Here is an 18,141-nt window from a genome sequence, read left to right as displayed (position 1 = left end):
TGCATGCTTTCGTTCCTTTCCAAAATCCCGACCAATCAAAGTATTCGAGTGACATGCAACTGGGCCAGAAAATCGCCCATTTCGGCACAGAATTCAATGTACACAGTGCCTGGAACTGACCTGTAGACATGGTTGATCCAGGTTCTCGTGCTGAAGGGTGGGGTAATAGTCTTTTGTACAGGAGATGGACAACAAGAGAGATGGCCATTTTCACTAGAGAAAAGAGAATATTCTAGGTCAATTGTTTGTTGGGTTCCCTCCCGAGGTCTCTTACAAACTATCCCATAGTATATAAACCCGAGCATTGCCTCTTCACCTGAGCAGTCTCTGACGCCGGAACGAAAAGTCAAACTCATCATCATTCAATTCTCATCTCATCATCTTCCCAAAAGATATTTGCCAATTGTATCCTCCAAGTACTGCCATCTCGACAGCCTCCTCCTTGGCATTGAACGAGCCACACCACGACGATCGCCCAAAGATTCACCAGAAACGCATGCCATGGCTAAGCCCAGCGTCTTGTTTGTCTGCGTGCACAACGCTGGTCGCTCCCAAATGGCTGCTGGCTACCTCATGCACCTTTCGGGCGACACTATTGAGGTCCGTTCTGCCGGATCGGCCCCGGCTGGCTCCATCAATCCTATGGTTGTTGAAGCTATGCGCGAAGAGGGCATCGACCTCAGCAACCAGATTCCCAAGATCCTTACGACCGATGCGGTTCAGAGCAGTGATGCTGTGATCACCATGGGCTGTGGCGATGTTTGCCCTTTCTTCGCTGGCAAACGCTACCTCGACTGGCAACTTGACGATCCTGCCGGGGAAGACCTGGATGCTGTGCGGATCATCCGTGACGAGATTCGTCGCCGTATCGAGACACTCATAACCGAACTCGCGTCTTCCAGTTGAAAACATCTCAAGATGAGGTCTTAACGTAGACTGGGTCTTTCTTCAATAGATCATGACGGGCACTTTGGTGAACAACTGTGGAACGGGGCTGGCAATGGTCATTACTACATGTACTACATGGCATCTATGAAAAATAAATGCTAATGACAACATACACTGTTCATAGGTATAAAGAACCCTCATCCATTGCTTGGCGCTGCCGGAAATTTCGTGGCTTAGATGGTTTGTTGCCACAATTTTGTCTCGCGCGACTGAGCTCTGTGTTTGTCCCTTTCAGACTTCTCTCTTTCACTTACTCGCACTGGTCTTCCGTTGACCTCAGCATTGTCTTGAACGCTGGTTCTATTTCAATTTGAACACGTTGACAGTGTAGACCAAAAGCACAAGGCCTGTGTCAGATAGATTTGCATGAAAATTGATGTTTATAAAACCCAAAGAATAAGCTGAACCGTAAAGTGAGCTGGATGCTTCACATGCTTGCCCCTTGGTTCTACCTTCCAAGACCGGGCTTTACAGAAGTCCAGTGCTATCAAAGGAATTTGTCAAAGGGACAAAGGGTGCTGATAAAACTTGTGATGATTTTGGAAAACATATAGGCCGTGCCCAGCATTACTTCTTAGGCTTCTGTGTAGGTAGGGGCTCAGAGAGTAGATGACAAGTACGTTTTGTGTTCCCAAATTTCATTTGCTTTATTAACATTGCTATATATAATCCCAATGTTGTCCTCACATGGAATTGATGTTCCCTGAAGCCGTGGTGCTATCTACTGTGTCGAAGCAACAATTCCGCGACAAGTGTAGACAGGACAAAGAACTATGTCAAGCAATACTGGAAAAGTACAGAACCAACAATAAGTATTACTGGCAAGATGGTTGGTGTGAAATTCTTGAGCTTGTCCCCTCCAAAAGGCATGGATACGTCCAGATTTCGGCCAATGGTTTCAACAAATTTGCTGTGCTGGAAGAAGTTGTGATTTGGGCGAATGGTCAAGAGGTCAAAGAGGGATGTGATGCATCCCATCTATGCCATCGAAAGCTCTGCTGCAATCTTGATCATGTCGTATCTGAGCCAAAGCCCTTGAACCAGTCCCGCAAGAATTGTCTCGTATGGATACCATGTCCTCATTGCCCTTTGAAGATTTTTACTTGCCAGCATTCCCCATCATGTATCAAGTTTTGTACAGGCTTCAATGATCACGAACAATTCATCTCTGAAGGAATATGTACAAAATACCGAGGAAATTGACAAGGGCAACCGTTAAGCAGCGAATGTGTATGATGATATTACACATCTCAGTCATGATTCCAAGGTCATGATTCTAAGGTCAACTCTCGGAGGCCAGGGTGAATTATGTCGAAGACAGCAAGGAATATCTTGAAAAGAACAGTGTCCAGGAAATTATAATCAATGGATATCTGTCGTACTTTCACAGGCTTTACAAGAAGATATATTGAACCCAAGCGCCGGGATTTAGCTTGCTTGTTGAATCTGCCTGGGTGGATGTTAGACCCTGATACAGTCAGACCAGGCGCAAGGGCAAGAATGGCCAATTTCGCAGTATAGACAGACGCTGGCGCGTGTCGGAGTTTTCTTTTCATCTTTAAGAGTAGGATGATCGCAAAGAGCAGATAGTTCATGTCAGTTGCAGCTTACAATTGTTGCTTCCAAAGGGGACTTCATGTGGTGACTGTACAGTCGGCTTCGCAGTGAGCGCTTATACTTAACCCAGGGCTGATGACTTTTTTTTGGCGGATTCCGTTTCCGGCGAGAGTCCAGCCAAGTGAAACCTCGTCAGATGCCCAAGATCCCCATGAGACCAACAGGGACAGATCACTAAAAACAACATCCACAGGTGGACGAATATAAAAGGTGTCAGCACAGTCTGTTGAGAAGAGCCAAGGGCCAAGACCGAAAAAAAAGTCTGTCGTCATTTTGATCGGATTTCCACCCCACAGCGCTCTCGCCTTCTCCGATCTCCTTCACAACTCCCACAATGTCCCGCAATATCTCATATGGCCGTGGAGGCGCAGGTAAGAGCTTCTTCACTCGATAGGTCGCACTTCCACTCATCTCTCCAGGCAACATTACCCGCCAACAAAGCGCACCGACCCCCAAGGACCTCGTCACGCCCACCATCAAACAGGAGGTGTACACCACCGGCCGCGGCGGCTCTGGAAACATGGTTCACAACGATCCCGACCGACCGGACCTTGCGCGCGAGAGTCAAGACGTCGAGTCACCCCCCTTGCGTGCGCAGCAGATCCCCCACCATACTGGCCGAGGTAACCATCTACGGAACAATCCTGCCCTTGCAGATGAAGAGCTAACGGTTAGATAGGCGGTGCTGCCAATGCCTACATCCCCACCGCCGAAGAAGAGGAACACGAGAAGAAGATCCAGGAGCACGAGGCCGAGCTGATGCGGGTGCGCACACTGTCCAAGGAGCGGGTCAAGGAGATTGAACACGAGCGCCAGGAGTTGCGGAGAGATTCGCCTGCCTCTTAGTGGTGTCGGCCAGGAATGAAGAGAGAGAGAGAACGGAAGAGGAAGAGAGGGACAGAAATCACTGCAGGCAGTGGTCAACTGCGGGGTTTCTTACGACTTAATTGGTTTTTGGTATTTTGTTCTTTTTCTTCGCCCGCTGTTATCTGCGTCCTATCAACGTCCAGACGTGGCGAACGGCGTTGGCTATGGACAGTTCTGGTCTGTCACTGCACTTTGCTTTCTTTTCCGATCGGCGGACACACGGAGTACTCCGTACACATCTCACAATTCAATATACAGTTCGTCTATGCTAATTACGCTTCTTCATGTCTCATTAGATGCAGCGCTGAAATAGAAAAACCCCCCAAAGCAACCTCAGGGAGAAAGGAAACATCCCGTCGCGTCGACCGGCCACCCAACAAGCGCCCGCCACTCCGGCTCCAACGAGTCCCCAATACGCGACAATACCTGCGCGCCCCAATCTCCCATCCACCACGAGTCCCTCAGATGATGCAGAACCACCGCGTAATGTGCCAGAATCACCAGCGCAAACGGCCGTCGCGCTTCCAGTAGCTCCAGAAATCCTGTGGGGATCCGAAAACACCAGCAGAACGCAAACATCTTCGGCTCGCCACCTTTCATGAGCTGCTCGAGCGCAGTGCTCAGGTGTTCGATCGCTGATTCATACAGTGGTTCCTCGTGCGCGGGATCTCGCAAGGTTTCCAGGGCGTTCTGACGACGCAGCGCCAACACCACGAGCCGAGACATGTCGGGCATGGTCGGGCGAGGATCCTCGGGCTGAATGAGCGAGTTGAGATCACCAGCGGCGACACGGTCCAGGAGGGGCATGATGATGCTGACCAGCCAGCGGGTCAAATGGAGCACTTCAAAGAATTCATGGAGGACGTCAGGTTTGTCGTTGTCATCGTCATCAATGAGACAGTAGCCGAACGCGAATGCAATCATGAGGCAGCATAATGTGAAGGTGGCGTTGGGGTCTGCTTCGAGGTCGAGTTGTGTGCTGGAGAGCGCCGCAAGAGCCTGGGATTGGTGGGCGCGGGCTGTTTCAAGGTATTGCCATCGCCGGGAGGAGGAGGTTTTGGAGGCGAGGTGCAGGGCGGAGAGAGCCAGGAGGCCTTGACGAAGGGATGGGTGACGGAGAGAGAGAGTCGGGACGGTGGTTTGCCAGAGAGTTTCCGAGGCTGGATTGCGGGCCATCGTTTTGTAGGTTGAGGTGCACCACTGCATCATCAATTCGAGGTCTTGCAGGTGGGTTGCTTCGAGGAGGTCGGTTTGATAGGTCGGAGGTAACGCCATGGAGGAGATGGAGGAAGCGCTTGACCTTGACGAACGGTGCTTCTTCTCCAGCCGGGTCAGTCGGGGTCGCGATGTCTGTTGGCCGAGCATTTTGCGGTCTATGCAATGGATGCAAGCCGAGTCCTGCTGAAACTACCGATGGCGCGTCGTTAGTACATGTGTAGAGAACAAAAGCCGACCGTGAGAGGTCGTCCCATCGGCGAGACGGCGATAATGAGTTTGCAGGCGTTGCAGTCACAAGGATTCGGAGTCAGTCATACTTTCATTCTTCGGCCTGTTTGCATGTCGCCTTGGCGTCGCGTTGAACCCATGGAAGTACTCCGTATCAATCAGAAGATCGGGGTTGCAGGTCAATTTGAATGAGCGGCCGAGTCAGTCCCGACAGGGAGCATCAGGAACGGTAAAAGAACAAAGCGGGTCTTCCAATTATGGTTATTGTTCCCAAGCCGATCAGGAAGTATGCAGATCCAATCAAACCCCCCTTTTTCACTTCACCCGAAGTTGTGGCAGCCGAAAGGGCCAGCGCGAAGAGGCGTTCTTGTCCGAATGTGGTAAATGCACAGGTGGCTCGTGCTGATGACGTCCCACTTGCCGTCGTGTCTTTCGTTCTTCTCTCGTCTCTTCGGGACTTCGCTGTGAATTGCCTACTTTCGGCCTGGCAATGACTCGAACATCTGACACGGTCCATGCGAAGGGGTCCATTGCTGACTCTGACCTCGTATTCCCTGCTGGTTCGAGGTATCCCATCTGAGTTGGTGGATTCGCAGGCAAAACAGGTCGTACAACAGGGACACTCTCGTACAAGCTTGTTTGAAGAACTGGACCCCTTGCGAAGTGGGACCGTCAAGTCGAGTCCATCCAGTCCATCCAGTCCATCGCGTCATGCCAAAAGGAGAAGATCCCCGAAAAGTCCCCAGCCGAAGCCATGCGTTTACCCAATCAGGACTAGTGCTGCATGGCTCCCGTGACGTACCGATGCCCTACTTGTGCCTCATCCGGGCAGATCGAGCTTATGTTTTTACCCGGGCATTGTTTGCATTCTACATTGGGATCTGAGCCTAGAGCTGCCCCACGCCAAGATCCCGGATTTGTCCCTCATTGGCCTTGCAGTGAATGCTCTCTGCAAACTGATTTGTGTCCAGTCTGCAGATGGCCTCACAAGACAGCGCACCTTTAGAACGCAAGGAGATAATCAACCCGTGAGATACATGACGTGATCGGAGTTGGGGACTCAATGCAATCAGAGCGAGTTGGGTGACTCGGGTTTTGGAGCGGTGGGTGTTCGGTTTTTGCGCAATCTCCAGCGAATGGCCATCGGATGGGTGGATCCCGGGCTTTTATATTTCTTGGCTTCATAGATTGGTGTCCAGGTGTTTGCTCGAAGGCTCAGTCGACTGAAGACATACGATCGTCCAAATGAATGGCTTGCATTTGGTTCCCCTCCGTGTGTGTACTCGCATCATCCTCTAGCCAACAAGATAGGGCACAGAATCCATGGATTGAGGTTTCTAAACAACCTTGAAACGCCACTGTGATCCCTGACAGTCCGACCTTTATCCAAAAGAAGTGTGTACGAAAGGTTCCAAGGCTCTTTGGGCTTATCCACCTCTAGTTATTCAAACTTTAGGCCTACCCCGATGTAGATGCAATCTTGACCTGGGTGTCCACAGCCACTATTCGACCCTTAAGGTCTGAGGATATCCGACACGAAAATTGGCGAGGGAATCAGCTGAATGGGTGTTGATATTACGAAGAGCAGGTTTCCCAGGACATCATGTGCCAAGAGCCCTGCAGGAAAAGACTAGCAAGCTCGTTTCATCACATTGGCTCGACCGCTGTCGATGCTTGATGACAGCGAGGCGGACCTCGGGGGCGCGATGCAGACCGCTGGTTTGGATCCGTGGACTTTAGGGCACGTGGACAGATGTGTATGATCTGGGGCAGTGAAGATGGCTGACCGGATGTGCGCTATCATGTATTCCAACTTCCATACATCCTGCCACAATGCTTCCTCCTGGGCCTTGCTGTAAGATGGGGATCTTGATCTGTTGAATAGTGTGATATCTTCAAGGACTGAGCCGGGTCCTAGAATGTGAACGATCAACAAGGGGTCGAGGATCTAGCATAAATCAATGTTCGCGAAGAACAAATAACTGTTGCGGGCCCTGAAAGAAAAACCCCATCACTCCGACCGAGGGTTCTGATCTGGTTACCTTCCAAGGTTGGGCTACATACAAATCATGATCCTCGAAGATTGAACACGGTGATGCATGAATCCTACGAGCAGAATGTCGATGGTGATGTGTTCGAGCGCAATCAATGACGAAAATACCCTCCGAGGACGACGCCACTCCGCTAGAGGTACCAGGCCACCAAGATTCGAGAGTTCACTCATCTTGTACAAAACATTCATATGCAACTGACTGATGCTCGGCCCTTGGAATTGCTCGGTGACAGAATTAATCCCAGTCCGCCGGGTTCGCTCACGATGCGCTCCAGACTAGTGCGTCGACTTATTGTTGGATGACGATTTGAATACAGTGGAACCACAACAGCCATAAAAGCATCAAACTAAGGCAGTACGCGAGCAAGATGCTGTTTGTGAAGCTTGAAACCCAGGAAGTGCTGCATACACAAAGTGTTCACGTCCATCGGCTGAGGGCAACGGACCGACCTCGGTTTATTTTCTAATCCTAAATGTCCGCAAAGAAACTGTTCGGAAGTTTTGGGGTCACACTTCGGAGTGTTCAGAGTGCTCAAACGTAGTTTCATCAGTCATCACTCGCCCAGGTGCGAGATTGAATACACGTTCATCGTGACTCCGCACGATCGACCCCAGCTTCCCCACACTTCAAACCGAACCGCGGCTCAACGGTGTTTCAATAACCGAGCAAAGTATATGTATGCTGCGGGGATAATCTTTTGGGATACACCTTGCGGTCAGTAAACAGAAAGCCATGATATTCGATCCAAATTCTATCGAACTGCCTGCATCGTATGAAGAAGTTCAAACGACCGGCCATGTAACCGTCGCCCATCATCCGCCAGGCGCACCAGCAGTTACTCCAGTGGTTGTGGTCACGCTGAACCGCCCAAAACATCAAAATGCTTTCACTGGGCAGATGGTCCAGGATTTTGAGAAGCTTTTTCCAATGTTCGACGTGGACAGCCGAGTGAAGGTGGTTGTTTTGACAGGCGCTGGTAAGACATTTTGTGCGGGCGCAGACCTTGATATTGGATTCCGTGCTGGCAACGAGAGAATGATGGACCATCGTGACGGGTAAGTCAAAGAGGTCGGAGCTTGGCTTTCTCTCAACTGATGGGTTTAGTGGCGGACGAGTCGCCCTGGCTATCCATAGATGCCGCAAACCAACCATTGCAGCTATGCAAGGATCGGCGGTTGGTGTTGGTATGACTATGACATTGCCGGCTATCATTCGGTGAGTAGTATTGAACATGAAGAAATCATCCATACCTTCAAATCCAAGCAGGGCTCAAGTTGAACGTTCGATAGAATCGCCTACGAAAAGGGCAAATATGGATTCGTCTTTGGCCGCCGCGGGATCACAATGGAATCGTGCTCCTCATACTTTCTTCCACGATTGGTCGGCCACTCGAACGCCAGTTATCTTGTCAGCACTGGGGGTGTCTTCCCGCCGGCCTCGAAACATTTCGGCGACCTGTTCAATGAGATTCTCCCAGAACCGACCCAGGTGTTGCCACGCGCGCTCGAGCTGGCCACTGATATTTCGGAGAATGTCAGTCCGACTTCGTCGTATTTGAACCGAGCACTGATGTGGCGTGATACCGGGTCTGCAGAAGCAGCGCATTTGGTGGAATCGCATGTAATTTATCATATGTTTGGGGCATCGTAAGTCAAGATCGCATTCGATGGATTCATTGAGGCTAACTGTCTCAGGGACCAGAAAGAGGGGGTGGCAGCATTCTTTGAGAAGCGGAAACCGAACTTCAGTGCTGACCTGGACGATAACCCGCCGCCAGTTGTGCCATGGTGGACCGAGATTGACACTGGTCGAAGTCCGAAACGAAAGGGCACTTCCAAGCTGTGAGCGTGCGAGGTGTGTGGCTCGATTGCTCCGGGCTGTTCATTGGAAGTCTGACATTGTCACTTTTCATCGATTCCCGGGGTTCTTGCACTCGAAATTGTGTCTAATTGATAAACTTCAGAAGATAGCCAAGCCTGTTGGGATGATGAAAGGTCATTCCGAATGTATTGCAATGCCCCTGCTACCAAAACCGCTAATGATAATGTAACAAAATAAACACCGACCCCGACAAGAGAGAGGGAAATGGTACCAGATTGGTTGACCATGAGTCCTCGGACTCAACTATATTGACACAAATGAAAGAAAATCACCTCAGCACCACAGGCGGAGGGTTTTTAAGCGATGAAGTTACGGCGCTTGCGGTTGTAGGCACGCTGATCCTTCAGCCACTGTCGGTATCCTTGCACACTGCCAATCTTTTCGCCGTAGTAATCGGGGACGGGGTTAGCGATCGAGTTGGTGGACGGGTCAACGCGGAAGCGACGGATGCGATCGAAGAACTCCTTCTCTTTCTGTAGCGGCAAGCGATTAGTATTGAGAAGACCGAGGCCGAAGCTCTATTGTAGGGCGATACATACCGTATTGACGGAAGGCTTGAACTTTCTGTAGACCAATCCCCAAATTCCGTTGCCAACAACGGGACCAACTAACCATCCAGCGGCACCGCATGCAGCTGTGGCCAATCCAAGAACCACGAAGGGGTCGAGGCCCATCACAGCACCGCCCAAGGCTTCAAGATCCTGACCAGAGAGGATTTGTACTCCAGCGGTGGTACTGACAAGGGAAGTGGCGACCGAGGAAGCGAGAGAGTAGCGGCGGCGCGAAGCGCGAAGTTTGAAGAACGAGTTCCAGTCGAGCTTGACTTCGTTCGCAGTCGCAGCAGTGCTTTGTGATCGCAGTCCAGAAGAGATGGAGGCATTTTGGGCGTGAGGACGGGAGGTTGTATCCAGAGTAGCAGGGCTAGATGATCGAGCTGCCGTGGAGCTGAGGCGCATGAGCTGCTTGGATGTCGTCCGGGGAGTGGTCTGCTGAATGGGACGGAGAGCACCGACGGGCGATGGCGCAATGGACTTGAATAGTCCGGAGGACAGAGCTGTGCGAGCCGACATGTTCAGTGACTGAGCATGCATTTTGGGGAAGATGAGCTGGATTCAATTGAGGGATGGAAGTGAGGTCGGATTTGGAGTGTCTCGATGATTACGTGATGCGCATGGGGCACCTGAGCACTTCCCAAGACTTCCAATGTTCGGAGTGCATGCAACCCTTGAAAGAACATTGAATCTGTCTATCTCTTTCTTGACAAGCAGCCCAGATATTTTACCGGTGGTAAAACTGGTTCCAAGGTTGGTATGTATTGTAGAATGGCTTCACGACATGACGTCAGCGTACACAGTCTGCGGAGAACGCAAATTTCGGCCAAGTGCTGCCCAGGTGGGCATCCCATGATGAAACTTTTGAGGCATAGCATCACTGCTTCATGTTGATATTCAAGGCTTGTGATCTTCTGTAGAGCTTATCTAGGCGTTGGAATTGACTGTGTCCAAGTTTGGTTGGCCTGCACGTCGGCTATATATCTACAACCTTGGAAAGTGACGAATACCTACAACATCTATTCGATGTGAAGGACAGTGATTTGAGTACGAGGTCTTGGCTAAGCGGTGTATGATCACAAGCTGCGATGTACTTCAAAATCCGGCAGGACCAGAGCTACTATCTATAGTCTGCATGTACCTAGGCATTCTCGGTGTTCAATTTGACTTGACAGCCAGGTTCAGGACAATCACGATAATTTCAAGAGTTGAAAGATCGAGTTTACCTGGCTGAGTATGCATTCCAGGTTCCAAGGTTACAGTTTCAAATGCTGTAGTCTATATCGACGGAAATAATAAACACATGCTGGGGTGCTCGCGTGAAATCCATGCACTGCCCAGGTGTAATGTCACACCTGGGTGAGTTGAGAATGTTCATGTGATAATGTCCACCGACGGACACCTTTATGCGACCAAGAAGCTCATAGAACACTGAACCAAAGCAAAGCAGCGAAAGACCGTTGGATGACAGCTGTGAAGATAGAGCGAATGCATATCCACGTGGTCCTATGCAAAGCTGTCATCTAAAGACCATTCATACGCCTGATGTCCCCTGGGCGAGATTCTGGTTTAGCTTGGTTCCCGAATCCATTCACACGCCCATGGAGCCATTTGAGGGTTATGGTGCTAAGTGCCATGACTGCTGCACTGAGAGTGAAGAGACCGATGCGGCCTTCCGTGGGAAGAGCTTCAAAGATGGGATAGGGGTACCTGGAAAAGTCAGTGATGTCGACGAACGGAGAGGATGTGTGCGTACCATCCATTCACAGCGAAGCATTGTTCAATCCAAAACCAGTACCCGAATGCAATCGTGCTTGACACCACCAGAGCCGGGAAGACAGTGATTGTCCATGGCGGGGAAAGGAATAGCAGATCGATAAGCATCACCACTGATGGAGTGGCATGGAAGCTGAGATCTAGCAGGAAATCAGCACAAGTCAAAGCATGTCCAGTCTAGACGTACCGGCATGAAGCGGAATGACAACCCATTCGGGAATCACCAATCGCTCATCGACCTGTTACAAGGTCAGCGTGGAGCATAATCGTTTGAACATCAAATGATACCGAGCGAAGACCCCAATACAGGACACTGATGAGAACTTCAAGCGGCGCACTGCATATTGACAGAAGATTCTTGACCAAGAACAGTCGGCGGGATAATGTGATATCCGCCAGGAGCCCAACCGTGAAAGTAAGAGTAGACAGCGTCAAGCCAATGACCGTTAGATATTGGAAATGCCAACCGTACGCTTGATTCCTGTGTACCTAATGAGCAAAAGTCCTTTCCAATGCAACTTATGTCTATGGTCATAAAAGCAAGTCTTACGCTTGGTTGGGGTTCTCATGCATGCTTCAGACATGTCAGTAGCCACTTTGGGCAAAACGGGAGAGAAAAACCATACTATTTGAAAGCCCAAAAAAAGCTGGAGAGACCAGCCAACTGGAACGCGACCCGTCAGTGCCTGGAATGGGAAATTCCAAGAGAAACCACGGTACTTACATGCACCAGTGCGGAGATCCCTCGAGAGGGACTCGGCAGTCGCTGGAGCGGGTGCCTATTGATCAGAGGTACAGCCATATTGAGAGTGACAGAAGCGCTCCAATAATTTGACTGTGTGAATCCAAAGTTCAGACGTGGACGGTGCTCGTTGTCAAAGCGCGGCTTGGAGGGCCAATGAAGTCCATCCGCGGCCTCCGAGCGAGTGATGACGTCGCGAGGAAGAAACGTGACCCATCGGGCGAATTCGGCTTACCGCGGGAAATCCCGGCAATCCGCGGCATGCCGGTCTGGGGTAGCGGACTATTGATAATGCGGCTGACACATCTTCCTTATCTCTCGCCTGGGCGATATGCTTCCCCACACTTTTTGGTCCGCCTTCCAGAAACATTCCTCGTGGCTGGAAATTGTTGACTCCTGTCCTTCTCTGCTACTTGCTCTCTGCATGGTGAGGTCACCCCCATTCACTAGTGAGTGATTTGCAGTGATCCTAGTCCGATCGGCCAGATTGTTATCTACTGTCAACTCTACATTGCTTTCCTTCTTCGGCCCATTGCTGCAAAGCAGTGGAATTGATACAATCCCTGGCACATCTCCCTCCCACACCTCGATGTGCTTGTATACTAGGTGTGGGTGTTTGGTCGATTATCGCTTTGTTGCTACGTGGGGTCAAAGAGGCTCAAAACGCAGAAAGCGTGCCAATTGTGACGTGTGTTGGGTGTGAGTCCAGAACGGCGAGTGTATTGGAGTTCAGGGATCACATGAAAGGTGATCGAATTGTGTCTGTTGGCTGGCCCCAGCCTTTTTGAATATTCGCGGGTTTCCAAGGTCAGACATTGGAACGCGAAAAGACTTGCTTTGACGTGCAATGCCACGCCCCAGAAGACCTGGCGCGCCAGAACCAAAGCGCCGAAGTCGAAAGGGATGTTGGTGAGTCAGGCTCTCGCAATCCCATCTTTGAATAGCATTGACTTTTACAGGCCGTGTAAAGCACGAAAGGTGAAATGGTACGATGCATTGCTCTCTGCACTCTCAACATGAGCTGATCTTGAATTCTAGCGGGGAAGAGAAACCAGCTTGTCTGAATTGCCAAAGACAAGGTGAGCTCTGCGACTATAGTGTTCGCTTGAACTGGGGAGGGAGAACGAAGCGTGCGTCTGTTGACTCACCGAGTTCGCAGTCTAGCGGCTATGGGGGTGGAAGCGGAGGAGCTGTCGTCGGGTTCTCCAGCTCTTTCTCCATCAACACAACAAGCCCGAGCTCATTTCCAACACCGACAAGCAATCCGGCAGATGGAGTTATGAGCACGCGCTCTGGTGATTTGGCATCTCCAGGAGCGATATCGCCAAGTACACCAGTCCTCTTTGACTCCCCGAGGCCTGGTCCTGAGGAGCTACCTTCGCCAAGACAGCTTGATCTTCAATTCTCAACAAGTTGGGCCGAGCAAACTCCATCCTTGGCTTCCGCTGTTTCTGGGCCCCTGGCAAACTTTCAATTCGGACAACACGCTTTCGACAGCACGCCATTCCCCACTTCCATAGAGCAGGGACTTGGCCTCCGATCACTGTCGGCATTTGCGTTTCACTCGAACCCGGTTTCTCAGCCTGTCTCCTTTATGCGTCATTCAGTAGATGGATCTCATGGCCATTCGGACCCCTCCATCCTTCACTCCCAAGAAAAAGGAAGTTCGACCGATGTGCTGCACGAGGAGGATGAGTCATGTTTCAATTCCAATTCGGCATCAAAGGAAGAAGGTACTTCTCATAGCATACAGGATACAGATGCACTGCATTCACTCTTTGATACCCATGGAGTGTCATTGGGAGGAAATGACACAAGCCCACCCTCAAGGCTGGGTGAGACACCCGCTACCACACATTCTGCAGACGAATATTCTGTTGGACTGCCTCGTGACCATCAAATGTTACCTGACAGTATGCACGACAACACTCCGCCGGCTCAAGAATTTTCCCTTGCAGAGAACAAGTGGCAGACTTACCTCAACAACGTCACTGACAATTATGGCCTGGATTCTGGACGTCCAGACCAAGACTTGACATTCACCAACGACCACGCAGCCATAGACATCAATTACGCCTTGGATTTCATCAGCTCGCGGGGAAACACTCAGGATGTCTCACAGTCCACTCCGCAACTTGCACCGGAGGCTCAGGCCCAATTTTGCAGTGGCTACTATGCCTCTCCAGTGCCCATCAATATCCCAAGATACCTATCTCCGCTTCCTTCTGCACTCTTGGAAAACCCCATCAATTTGATGTATTTCCATCATTTCCTAAATCACACTGCGCGAATGTTAGTCCCCCATAACTGCGACAACAATCCATTTGTCTCAGTCTTGCCGTCAAGTAAGTTGTGTCCTTGCGAAATCGGGAGATCTCTCTTATACTGACCGTAAAGTGGCCATTGGTGATTCCAATCTCTTGAATCTACTCCTTGCGTACTCCGCTAGTCATCGCGCTCGGTATTTAGGCCATCCAGAACCGGCCAATCGAATTGCCCATTGGGTCAGCCAGGTCTTTCCGACCTTGCGTATAGCATTGGAGTCGTCCCACGAAAACATCACCGATAGCCATCTGGCCACCGCGATCATGCTTCTTTCTCTGAAAATCGTTTCGCCCGGTACGTTCGAGGCCCCGATTACCTGGAAAAGTCACCTTAAGCTTGCCCGTGACCTTTTCCTTGCCCGGAGTGACGCCATGGCACAGCCAGGAAACAGAATCGGCGCCTTCTTCTCCCGCTGGCTTGGCTATCTAGACACTATGGGATCCTTGTCATGTCGCCAAGCTGGCCCGCCCTCGATGGTTTACAGTTCTGTCTTGGCTGCCTGCTCCTCTTCCGATGGTCATGATGAGTACGCTGTTGATTGCTTCACGGGCTTTTCGCCCCGCACCGGAGTGTTCTTGATCCGTCTTGCTCGCTTGGTCCAAGAGTGCGACAATGAACGTTTCGACGAGATGGGGAACTTTCAAGATGGATGGCATCCCTCTGCTGACATGGTCCTCGAAGCTCAATCAGTGCTTGGTGAAATAGACGGGATCAGTGAACGTGCCCATGCTAACCCCGAGCATCATCGGGGCATTGAATCCTCTGATATGATGGCTATCGAGGAAGCATTCCGCTTTGCTGGCTTATTGCATCTTCATCGACGTGTGCTGGGCTCCCCACCAGATTCTTTCCCAGTTAAGGAGGTATTGCGCAAACTCGTCGATGCCCTTGGGCGCATGCGCCCTGGGGCGGCTACCGAAGTATGTTCTCTGTTTCCCTTATTCACTGCCGGCTGTGAGTCCAGGGTTTCAAACCAAAGATCGAAGCTTTTGGAACGGTTCCTTGTGTTGGAAAGTTCGGGAATGAAGCAGGTGCGTTACCCAGTCCGATTATCTCTTACATTCATGATCCTGACCATGAGTAGATACAGAATGCACGTCAACTAATGCAGCATTGCTGGGAGAAGAGGCTACCTTGGATTGCCCTGGCCAATGGACAGTTCTTGGGCTAACCCTGGCGGTTTCGCCTCGCCACTGAAGTGCATGGAGTGATGATGCACGCATTGGATTGATTTCGTCCATAGTCATGTATGCTAATGCGGGCAACAGTTCCGACATAGAACCAATACTAGACCTGTCTGATAGTATGCTATGCACATGAAAATCCCTCATTCTCAGCCACCAGTCTTCCCTGCCACAATTTGACACACGCTGTGTTCCCTTGCAGGATGCAAGTTGGCTGATCAGAATACTGACATCACTCAACGTCATTGTGTATAGCAGTTCAATTTATTTTCTCATTTCGCAAAGTCTGTCCTGAAACACACCCACATGGACCGAAATGAATTATGCGAAGTTTTGCCGAGAGGACCCAAGCAGCTCACTTCCCCGCAAATCGGCGGCCCAACTCCACACTTTTCGTCACAATCGGCATCTCGGCAGGTTGATCGACCGACATGAAATGCGGAGTCCTGCATACTCTGAACCCTCGATTCGTCTCTTCTCGGTCATTTCTGGCCCGAGAGTACTCAGAAGATCCGGGTGTTCTTCGGATCTGTGATTCGAGCATTCGAGCGGGCTCGTTATGCCAAGAACATGAAGCAGGTCTTGACCAAACTATAAGTATTTGGATCCTGTCCCACTCTTAAGGTTGTGTACGCACAGTGAAGATATCCACGCTCGGATGTATCTCGCGACCATACTCTTCGGGTCACTTGTGGCGGCCGCCTCGTCTGATGTGCCATACCAGCGATACATCTTGGCCCCAAAATCGAGAGACTTGGTTCCATCTTCTGTGCATAACGTCAATGGCACGGTCACAAACGCTCAGTCTCTGACTAGCCCCCCGGTCATGCAACATTCCACGGTGTTTCATCTGTCACGTATGATTTTGGTCTGAATGTAGCCGGCCTAGTCACCTTGGATGTTGGGGAGTCCTCGTCACCATCTGCATTTCTGGGTGTCACTTTCTCCGAGTCTAGTTTGTGGGTCAGTGACAAAGCCAGCGATGCCACTGGGGACGATGCCTTGGATGTTTCACTTTGGTTCCAAGTTGGTAAAGGCGCAGGGGAGTACACGCCCGAAGAGAAACATCTTCGTGGTGGATTCCGCTATCTGACAGTAGTGAGCAATACGACAGCCACTGTCCAACTTCGGGGTCTTCATGTCAACTACACCGCTGCTCCAGACCAGGATCTGCGGGCCTACACTGGCTATTTCCACTCAGATGACGAGTTGATCAACAAGATCTGGTATGCCGGCGCGTATACTAATCAACTTTGCACCATCAACCCTAAGCAGGGTAATTCACTTGTGCACTTGTTTGATGAAACTAGCTCCGATGAATCCCAACTCACAGAGCCTGCCACCTGGTGGAACAATTATACCATCACCAATGGGAGTAGCACGATCACAGATGGCGCAAAGCGTGATCGCCTTGTGTGGCCCGGTGACATGTCCATTGCCCTCGAGTCCATTGCTGTCAGTACCGGTGACTTGTACAGCGTCCGCACTGCCTTGGAGGCCCTCTTTGTTCTGCAAAAGTCCAACGGACAGCTACCTTATGCTGGAAAGCCCTTCTTTGATGCTGTCAGCTACACCTATCATCTGCACAGTTTGATTGGTGCTTCATATTTGTACCGCTTTTCGGGTGATAAGCGATGGCTTTCACAGCACTGGTCCCAGTACAAGCGGGGTGTCCAGTGGGCTGTTTCAAGCATTGACAGCTCTGGCCTAGCAAATATCACCAGCACAAGTGACTGGCTACGTTTCGGAATGGGAGGCCATGTGAGTTACTCGAATAACGTGAAGTATTCAAGTTCTAATACACCATGCAGAACATCGAAGCAAACTCCATTCTTTACTACGTTCTTCAGGACGCTCAACAACTTGCGAAAGAGTTTCGAGATACGTCTTCCGCCGCGGAATGGAAGCGCATCGCAGAAAAGATCAAAGTCGTCGCTAATCAGAAACTCTGGGACGACAAGAATGGACTTTACATTGATAACCAGACAACCACCCTTCATCCGCAAGATGGAAACGCATGGGCTATCAAAGCCAATTTGACACAGTCAGTAAAACAGCGCAACACTGTATCCAACGCCCTCAAAGCACGATGGGGCATCTACGGAGCACCTGCTCCCGAGGCCGGTCAAACCATATCTCCTTTCATCGGCGGCTTTGAACTACAAGCTCATTACCTTGCCAACAAGCCAGACTCTGCTCTGGACTTGATGCGTCTACAATGGGGCTTCATGCTAAACGATCCACGCATGACTCAGTCGACTTTCATTGAAGGGTATTCCACAGATGGGTCTCTTCATTACGCACCCTACTCCAATGATCCTCGCGTATCGCATGCACATGGATGGTCCACAGGCCCTACATATGCCCTTTCTGCATACGCGGCAGGTATTCAGCTCACTGGGGCTAGTGGCTCAAGTTGGACCATTGCACCACAGCCTGGAAATCTCTCCTCTGTAGATGCGGGCTTCACAACTTCACTGGGAAAGTTCTCGACAACGTTCCGCCATACTGGTGGCAAATTCAGTCAGTTTTCCTTCGAGACCCCTTTTAACACTACTGGAAAGGTGGTTTTGTCTGGTACTCAGGGCGTTTTGATATCGAGAAGTGGCGAGCGTGTCAAGCTATCGAATGGCTCGGCTACAGGTTTAGGTGGAGGTATCTGGGAGTTGCATGTTTGAGCAATTCTAATAATTTACTGGATGAATTCCCAAAATCTATTCGTGCTTAGAAATGACTGCATAGTTTGAAAG

The 18,141-nt window shown here is 50.6% G+C and overlaps 8 protein-coding genes across 8 annotated transcripts; 5 read left to right on the top strand and 3 right to left on the bottom strand.

The window, feature by feature from the left end:
* Positions 1 to 501: 501 nt before the first annotated feature.
* N7506_012319 (arsenate reductase ArsC) lies at positions 502 to 906 on the top strand (the record flags this gene model as incomplete). The annotated part of the gene is made up of 1 exon (XM_056961610.1): positions 502 to 906. The coding sequence occupies one exon, from the start codon at positions 502 to 504 to the stop codon at positions 904 to 906; it is 405 nt and encodes a 134-aa protein (XP_056806144.1).
* Positions 907 to 2,899: 1,993 nt separating this feature from the next.
* On the top strand, positions 2,900 to 3,411 carry N7506_012318 (DUF3602 domain-containing protein; the record flags this gene model as incomplete). The annotated part of the gene is made up of 3 exons (XM_056961609.1): positions 2,900 to 2,936; positions 2,985 to 3,188; positions 3,245 to 3,411. 3 exons carry the CDS (start codon positions 2,900 to 2,902, stop codon positions 3,409 to 3,411), a joined length of 408 nt encoding a protein of 135 aa, XP_056806143.1.
* Positions 3,412 to 3,765: 354 nt separating this feature from the next.
* On the bottom strand, positions 3,766 to 4,797 carry N7506_012317 (uncharacterized protein; the record flags this gene model as incomplete). Its single annotated transcript, XM_056961608.1, has 1 exon — positions 3,766 to 4,797. One exon carries the CDS (start codon positions 4,795 to 4,797, stop codon positions 3,766 to 3,768), a length of 1,032 nt encoding a protein of 343 aa, XP_056806142.1.
* Positions 4,798 to 7,664: 2,867 nt separating this feature from the next.
* N7506_012316 (enoyl-CoA hydratase/isomerase family protein) lies at positions 7,665 to 8,777 on the top strand (the record flags this gene model as incomplete). Its single annotated transcript, XM_056961607.1, has 4 exons — positions 7,665 to 7,987; positions 8,037 to 8,147; positions 8,222 to 8,578; positions 8,627 to 8,777. The coding sequence occupies 4 exons, from the start codon at positions 7,665 to 7,667 to the stop codon at positions 8,775 to 8,777; spliced, it is 942 nt and encodes a 313-aa protein (XP_056806141.1).
* Positions 8,778 to 9,109: 332 nt separating this feature from the next.
* On the bottom strand, positions 9,110 to 9,904 carry N7506_012315 (presequence translocated-associated motor subunit PAM17; the record flags this gene model as incomplete). Its single annotated transcript, XM_056961606.1, has 2 exons — positions 9,110 to 9,286; positions 9,353 to 9,904. 2 exons carry the CDS (start codon positions 9,902 to 9,904, stop codon positions 9,110 to 9,112), a joined length of 729 nt encoding a protein of 242 aa, XP_056806140.1.
* A 983-nt stretch (positions 9,905 to 10,887) lies between these two features.
* Positions 10,888 to 11,942, bottom strand: N7506_012314 (androgen-induced gene 1 family protein; the record flags this gene model as incomplete). The annotated part of the gene is made up of 7 exons (XM_056961605.1): positions 10,888 to 11,074; positions 11,121 to 11,280; positions 11,328 to 11,379; positions 11,429 to 11,621; positions 11,691 to 11,714; positions 11,767 to 11,804; positions 11,865 to 11,942. 7 exons carry the CDS (start codon positions 11,940 to 11,942, stop codon positions 10,888 to 10,890), a joined length of 732 nt encoding a protein of 243 aa, XP_056806139.1.
* Positions 11,943 to 12,694: 752 nt separating this feature from the next.
* On the top strand, positions 12,695 to 15,313 carry N7506_012313 (fungal specific transcription factor domain-containing protein; the record flags this gene model as incomplete). The annotated part of the gene is made up of 4 exons (XM_056961604.1): positions 12,695 to 12,791; positions 12,842 to 12,860; positions 12,921 to 14,227; positions 14,280 to 15,313. Coding segments are annotated over 4 exons (2,457 nt in total), but the record flags the coding sequence as incomplete, so codon positions are not given.
* A 736-nt stretch (positions 15,314 to 16,049) lies between these two features.
* Positions 16,050 to 18,069, top strand: N7506_012312 (putative alpha-L-rhamnosidase A; the record flags this gene model as incomplete). The annotated part of the gene is made up of 3 exons (XM_056961603.1): positions 16,050 to 16,181; positions 16,208 to 17,152; positions 17,203 to 18,069. The coding sequence occupies 3 exons, from the start codon at positions 16,050 to 16,052 to the stop codon at positions 18,067 to 18,069; spliced, it is 1,944 nt and encodes a 647-aa protein (XP_056806137.1).
* Between the last annotated feature and the right edge of the window lie 72 nt (positions 18,070 to 18,141).

This window comes from Penicillium brevicompactum, assembly GCF_028827555.1.
Source record: "Penicillium brevicompactum strain IBT 35665 chromosome Unknown utg000009l_segment0_segment0, whole genome shotgun sequence".
NCBI lineage: Eukaryota > Fungi > Ascomycota > Eurotiomycetes > Eurotiales > Aspergillaceae > Penicillium > Penicillium brevicompactum.
This window is presented reverse-complemented; position numbering and strand designations above follow the sequence as displayed.